At 37.8% G+C, this 7,660-nt stretch overlaps 1 protein-coding gene across 3 annotated transcripts in view; it reads right to left on the bottom strand.

Moving 5' to 3' along the window:
- Nucleotides 1-4,833: 4,833 nt before the first annotated feature.
- The window catches only part of LOC121297874 (semaphorin-3F-like), a 76,531-nt gene continuing 73,704 nt past the window's right edge, over nucleotides 4,834-7,660 (bottom strand). For all 3 annotated transcript variants that reach the window (XM_041224462.1, XM_041224464.1, XM_041224463.1), the window contains one exon: nucleotides 4,834-7,499. In XM_041224462.1, the coding sequence (XP_041080396.1) occupies nucleotides 7,026-7,499 (474 nt within the window). In that variant the 3' untranslated portion in view covers nucleotides 4,834-7,025. The remainder of the gene's footprint in view (nucleotides 7,500-7,660) is intronic.

Raw genomic sequence — 7,660 nt, 5'->3', positions numbered from 1 at the left:
GAGGGATGAAGAGGGGGGGGTCTGGCCCCCCCCCCACTTGGGAGGAGAATGGTAGGTTGGGGTATTGTTGTCCTGAAGCTACAAAGCAGCCTTGTCCTGCAAGCAAGAGTAATTAAAAATATCCCTTGTAGGTGATGAAAACTATATTCTTATTGTTTGTGGGAGAAAACCTCTTATTTATAACAAATATTGTTTCTTTCTGCAACATCCCAACCTACCATTCTCCTCCCAAGTGGGGGGGGCCAGACCCCCCCCTCTTCATCCCTCCACAAGGAAGGACTTCACCTCTTTCATCTGGGGAGACACAACCAACACTATTAGTTGCAATCAGCATTATTACTCACCTCAGGATTTGAACCACCATCTTCAGGGAGAGCTGGCTGTGGGATTAGCCCACTGCACCACCAGCTCCCACAGGAAACCTGTGTTGCATGTTGACTTATAAGGTCAGTTAACCCATTTTTGGAAAATAGAAGGAGTCAGCCAGATTTGAACCCAGGCACCCAATGGAGAACAATACAGTATACCAGTGAATTAGCCCACTTAACTATCTTCCTTCTGTTAAAAACTTTGCTTTTTCATTGGATTTATAGGAAATGAGCTAATTCTTTGAAAATAATAGAAGGACTCAAATATATTTGAACCCAGTCCTGCAAGAGCAACAGCACAGCATAGCATACTAACTCACTGCACCATCTTACTTTGGCAAGTAAGTTTCCTTTATCATTGTCTATATAGGACATTATCTAATTCTTTGAAAATAAAGGAAAAACTGCTGGACTTGAACCCAGTTCCTACAAGAAGGGTCCACTGAACTACTTGAGTTCCACAGGCAAGCTTGCTTTTTTGCTTCCTTTATCATTGTCTATATAATAAATTAACCAATTCCTTGGCAATAAAGGAAAGAACCCACAGGATTTGAATCCAGTTCCCACTGGAAAGACCAATGCAGCATGCTAGCAAATTAGGCCACTGTGCATCTCACTTTTGTGACTAAGTCTTCTTTATCATTGTCTAAGTAGGAAATTAACCAATTTTTTAAAACCAAGGGAAGGAATCTGCTGGATTTGAACCCAGTACTCCAAAATGAACAGCAACATATACTATTGAATTAGCCCACTGTGCCATCTCACTTCTGTTGAAAAACTGTCTTGTTCATTGTATATATAGGAAATTATCCAATTCTTTCTTTGAAAAAAAAAAAAAAAAAAAAAACGGCTGGATTTTAACCCAGTTCCCACAAGAAGAATTAGCCCACTGTGCCCTTTTACTTCCATGGAAGTGCTTGCTTACCAAGTTTTTAACAATAAAGGAAGAAACTCCTGGATTTAAATCCAATGTTCTCTAGTTTAGATATCTCAGTCTGATTTTATGAAAGTTTGCACACCCTCCTATCTTTCCAGTACAAAATGCTTTAATTCACACTGATAGCATCTGTAGGTTTCAGTTACGGTAAGAACTATTGTGCACAATAGCTGAATTTTAAATTATGAAGCAAAATGTCAATGTTAAAAAATAAGAACAAATATTAACGCTAACTCAACTAAGGTGCACAGTGGAGTGTCCTTCCTGAGCTCGGGTTACTTACCAAGTGACTCCTTGCACATTGGAGAGTTATATTTGTTGTGTCCATAGGATATCGTGGTTGAATCTGTAATTGACACTCAGGGTCCCTAACCTCCCTCCTTATTGAAGCCATGCCTTTAGCCTAATATAGTCCTAGTTTTCATTGTTATGTAAACAGTTTTCTTGTACCGCACCTATGTGAAGTTGGTGGAAACAAAACTTATAATGCTTTAGGGCTGCTGCCAAACAACTGGTTTGCTGACAACAGTCCAGTAGTTTACATACTGGTACTGTAAAATACAGGAATGTATATAACAAATCATGTTATAGCTGAACATCATGTATTGCACTTTCAAGAGCACTGCTTCTCATAAATGGAGTCAATTTGTGTGCATATTGTTTGTAGTTATAATAGCCTAGGTTATGGATGTTTGCATTGCATATAGTAATATATACATACGATAATATATAGATTCTCTGTCTTTCAACAGACCAAAAACAGCTGGCCTATTAGGAGATATTTTTAGTATTCATTTTCTAACTATTTGAGAACCCCCCTCCTCCCTTATCTCGCGTGAATATGTAGAGGAACACAAAGCCACTTTGTAGTTTGGAACTTGGTTTCAGGATACTGCATACATACATGAAATGTTCCTTCTACACTTTTATTTAATTCTGTTGCCCTTTAAATATGCTAGCAACAAGCAAAACACATCATGATTTATAACTTATGAAATAGCAGTTATATATTGTGTACTTCTAAATAACTATGTTTATTAAGTAGAGTGCAATTCTCAAGTTAGATAAACAGAAAATATAATGGATCTCAGTGAGCGAGATTTACAAATTCCATATGTGAGAAAAGCCAAAAGCAACACAATTTTCTTCAGAAATCTTAAAAGACAAAACTAATCAACTCTTACTTTAATCTGCATTAAATATACAACATATATTGCTGAATATGTCTGCACAAAGGATGCCAATAAGCATAACATTTTTAGATATAACTATATAGAAAACTAAAATCTAAATATTCCCATGACATGATGGGTGCATAACTCATCTTGCAACTGATTTGTGGAAAAGGAATTAAGAGTTAAATGACTTGTGCCTTACTCCCCAGTTACAGTGTTTTCGGTGTCCTCCAGTTCCCAGGATATATGTTTATTAGTATATAGTGAACAGCTTCCATAATCCATTTGAATGTATTCCTTGCATGCACATTAGCTGTGATGCCAAAGTCAGAGATCAGGATGTTGGCGTTGATAGCTCAGGATCTTAAGGTGTGACCTCCTGGGTAGACGGTCACACATTCATATCCTGTTTAAAGTGAATCTGGATAGGTACAAGTATTCCTGCTAGCAAATAAATTCTGCTAGGACTTCTGTGCTGTTGGGGTTTAGGGTTAACCTTGATCTACTCAATCTATCAGCACCAAGGCATTGCGTGTTTGATTCAATATGGACTGCATTATCCCAGTTATCTCTATAGAATCAATACAAAAACAAAAAACTGTTGTATGAAAATAAAACTAAACATAATGGAATGTTTACTCTGTCCGTTTCTTCTTCCCTGAACCATGACATCTGAGACTTAACAGTGTATGTTTGGCGTTTCAGAGATAGACAGTCAGAGATTATTGACCCCAGATTTCCAGATCTCATCCCAAAACCAATGCATCCAAGATTTAGAATATCGTTTGTTGTGATACTGCGTGAGAAATTCTGTATTTATTTATAAAAATGTTTATTCATGCACTTTAACTGAAATTCAATTTTGTGTAAACTAAAAAATGATGTCCTATTTACATTCATGTAAAGTAAACATTCATGACACATTGTGGCCAGATCTCTGTCCAAAGTAATACATACACAGACGTTTATTAAGAAAACAACTGTTTAATTAACAACCAAATGTTGCAATAATATATAATGTAATATATAATATAAGTAAGAACAGAAATGCTTAAGTTGTAAATACATTCTTAAAGTTTGTATACATTCCTTACAGTTGTGTATGTGTCCATCCATAACGTATTTCACAATTTAAAATATACGCGTTAAAGCAATGTCTTTCTTGGTTCTCACTGACCTTGGTATTTGTGTCTTGTCATCTTGTGTCTTGTCTTGTCAAGTATTGTGCCTTAAAAAAACAGCTAGTCTCACACTCTCCTGCTGGTAAGTGTGCTCTACAATAACATCCTCTTAAAAACTTTTTTTTACTCACTTGGCTGGACTACAGCAGGTTCGAGAGCTATTTCCAGGGTCTGTGCATTATGATGCTCCAGAAAGAGAAAAGCAACAGGTCACATTAACAAGTGAACCCTGACGTCAAGTGTGGTAGGAGAGCATCATAGGCCAAGATGTTACTGGCAGTAAAGGACACTCAGAAACAGGGAGGCTGCAGCAGTGAAGCATGGTTCGCACAGCACCGATCAAACACTCATCCAAACAATGGATTATCCTTCCTTTATATAAATGTGGTCATTCCCCAATTATAACTCAATTAACAAATTAGAGAATGGCCACACCTGTGATTGTTGGCAGGGATACATTTAACCCCATCACTGCCAAACTTACATTCACACGCCTATTGACACAGTGAGCGTCACCGAAATCATACAATTGAATTCTTTTCAGAAATCATATAATTGAATTCTTCAATTCAATACAAACTTTCTCAGTAGCCATAGCACGTGTGTCTTAGGATAACTTTCTCAATTCCCCATGGATACAGCGTGTTTATCAGCATCTTGTACGTCAATAGCTTTAGTTCTACACTCACTGGCTAAAAAACTAAATGTAAAAAGTGTGTAGTTAGAAAATTGTCGACAATGTATGTGGTCACAGGCCAGCCACTAGACTAGACCTATAGGATGTGTGGAAACGTGTACAATTATGTAAAAGCAGAAGGATTGCAGTGAATTGACAAGGAGCTGAACAGTGGGTTCCCATGTAACCAGCTCATACCTCTCAGTTCTGTTCCTGGAACAGCAGTTTGCAGGACAAAGGGAGCCTACAGACGTCAGCAACCTATTACAACTAGCAACATAAACCCGTAAAACTGGAAAAAAGACACCGGTTTTCGCTCTAGCAATTCTCTGCAGGCTGCATGATCCTGTCCACTATTAAGGCCATTTTGTGATTTCTTTCTTGAACAGTTAATATATTTTCCTTCCTCACAGTTATTAAATATATACTGTACATACCACACCAAAAGCATTCCATAATCATCAGAGAACATCAATTTAAATAGAAGAGAGTTTTGTTTTTATAAAATATAGAGCTTTAATTTATTAGTCAGCAACATCAACAATGGGAAAAACAATGTCATTTACACAAGAGCCAGTGAAATAACATCACCTGCGCATTTTGTCTGATACAGCAAGTCTTTCTTAATGAAACTAACAGCAAAATAATCCAACGATTAAAAAAAAAACATTTCTATTAAAAAAAATTACCAACAAATTATACAATCTTCTATTTTAATGCGCAATTTTAATTTATAAAAAAATGGTGGTGGAGGGGGGGGGGGCGGTTCAGAAGCAAGATACAATGTCTACAGAAACGAGAAGAGAAAAGGAACATGGGTCAGTTTGAAAAGCTCAAAAAGTCAAAATGGCTATAACAAAATGCCTTCCTGCTTTTGACGTTTCAGTTTCATTCAAACGTTTCATACATATAAAATTCCTTTATGCAGCACAGTGTCAGTGTCACAAAATGATAACAGAAGTTCACAATCTCCTGTGAGTCTACCAACAGATGCATATCTCCCTTTATTTATATATACAGTACATAGAAATGGCATGCATTCTCTGAAAAGCCAGCTTCCCACTGTTTCCAGTATGTGTAACATACCTTTCTCAAGGGAGCATGGGTTGTATATACATACATCAAGCTACGTGTCTATGTGGATCATATGCTGAATGGCCCCAACTGAACTAGCAGACATATTTCCTTTTCTTTCTTTTTTTAACATTCACAGGTAGAGGCAGCGCTTTAAAATAATAATGCACAGACTACACTGAATGCAAGAATATACAAACTGTACCAAATTTGAAGGGATTCAGTGTACTTAGAGATTGTATGCTGTATACACATATATACCACAGTTAACTATACATTACTTCTCCAGTAAGTCATCTTTATCCAATGTACATTTTGTGCTTTAATAACATTATTATTAATGAAAATAATTAGTTGAGTTTCCTAAAAACTTAAATGTGAGTTTGGTACAGTCTGAATTGTAACATCAATGCTGTAACAATCATTTTAAATGCATATTTATTTTCAATAAATACTATGTTAATAGCAGACAAAAACCTTTTGTAAGCCAATGCATACATACTGCAGTTTAAGGGTCAATTTCATATCAGCTCAACAAGGCGAATGTGTAGTATGGAGTTTCTTTGTATACTTTGTCTGCAATATTTTGTGTCTGATTTGCCTTCAGTTCTTCCTCAGTTTATGGAGGTTGGAGATTGGGTCTTGGTGGAATCAAAAAGACTGAACTTGTTACTTTAACTCCTTCTGTGCTTTCAAACTGTCGCTGTCCAAAAAGATACCACTCTCCAAAAATATCTGCTGTCTGTAGCAAGACACCATCAAATATCTCGATTGCTGGGACAAGATTGGTCCATGTGCCAGGAGTCATTGGGTTCGAGTTAATGTGCATGCATGTGAAACTTGGCCAACATTAATATATTTTAAACATGAAACATAAAACATGTCAATCTTAAAAAATAAATATTTGTAATTAGAGGGGTTTTTATTTTTTTTTTGACTCTTGATTATGTTTCAGAGTAGCACTGGAAGTGAATTAAAGAAATAGGGGCACAGACTGTGGTTTGCTGTACTGTAAGTCAATGTAGTTTCTCTCAGACGTCTTTAACGGAAACCCAGACAGCAAGAGGATCTGGACCAAACTCAGTTAACGGTTGTGTTTTGGTCACTCACCCTGGCTATCTCCGTGGCTGTGGAATAAAGATGAAAAGTGTAGAAATCCAGGTGATTTCATTGGTAAATGACTCCAGTTCGATCCAAAACATTAAGAACCCCCTCCCCTCCCCTAATTTACAACAAAACCCTTTCAGACCAATTTATACTTCAGTATACACACTTTAAATGTAACATTGGTTTTCTGTAGTTCTTTAAGCTGTATTAACAAAACAAAAAATACAGCGCTCTCACAATAATAATATTTATTTAAAATAATAATAATAATAATAATAATAATAATAATAATAATAATAATAATAATAATAATATTATTTGCCCAGAAGGTACCTATACACAAAGAGCCTCTCCTATTTAAGTACAAAGAAATCCACAGAATCATACTATATACAACCTACAATAAATACTGCATTTCTTAAATTGTTAAAGGGAACCATGTATTTAAATTTAAAAGATTTTTTTTTTTGTTTGTTTATCTGTTTCAGAGTCTCTCTGTTCGTAGGCTCATGTTTGCTGTCCCCCGTCCTGGCCCTGGTGATTTCGGCGGTTCCGTGGTTTCTTTTGCTCTTTGAGTTCTTTGAGGTCTTTCCCTTTCAGAGCGCCCATCAATGGCTCTTTGGGGCCAGCCCCTGCCAGCTGCCAGTAGTCCTCGCAGTACTGGTTGATGAGCCCCATCTCTGGCTGGCTCAGGATCTGCAGCAGGTCCTTGTACTGTCCGGGGCTGGGGGTTCGGGGGCTGGAGGGGTTCAGGCTTGGGGATCGGGGGCTGGCCTGCAGAACAGCGGCTGACAGGGATCCCGACTCGGCTAGCACGGCATTGACCGCTCTTCTGGATAGCACCACAAGCTGCAGCCGCACCAGCATGTGTTTGAAGTTGTTCTCGGTGGCGGTGCACAAGTAGAATCCAGAGTCCGAGGGCTGCAGAAAGCGCAGCAGCAAGCCCTGCTCCGTCTTCAGAATGCGATCATCCGAGCGCATCTGGAGAGGGAGAAACGGTGGAAGGTAAGGAATGGGCTCTTTATGCTAAAAACAAACTGTCTTTGGTCACCACTCTGACTAAACCTAGTGACCAAAGTCAATTTAGTTCAGCCCTTCTTTATTCCTTTTACAGTACACCAGACTGGGCTACTAGAGTTGTG

This window comes from Polyodon spathula, chromosome 23, assembly GCF_017654505.1.
Source record: "Polyodon spathula isolate WHYD16114869_AA chromosome 23, ASM1765450v1, whole genome shotgun sequence".
Lineage (NCBI taxonomy): Eukaryota > Metazoa > Chordata > Actinopteri > Acipenseriformes > Polyodontidae > Polyodon > Polyodon spathula.
Note: the sequence above shows the minus strand (reverse complement) of the source record. Positions and strands in the feature narration are given on the sequence as shown.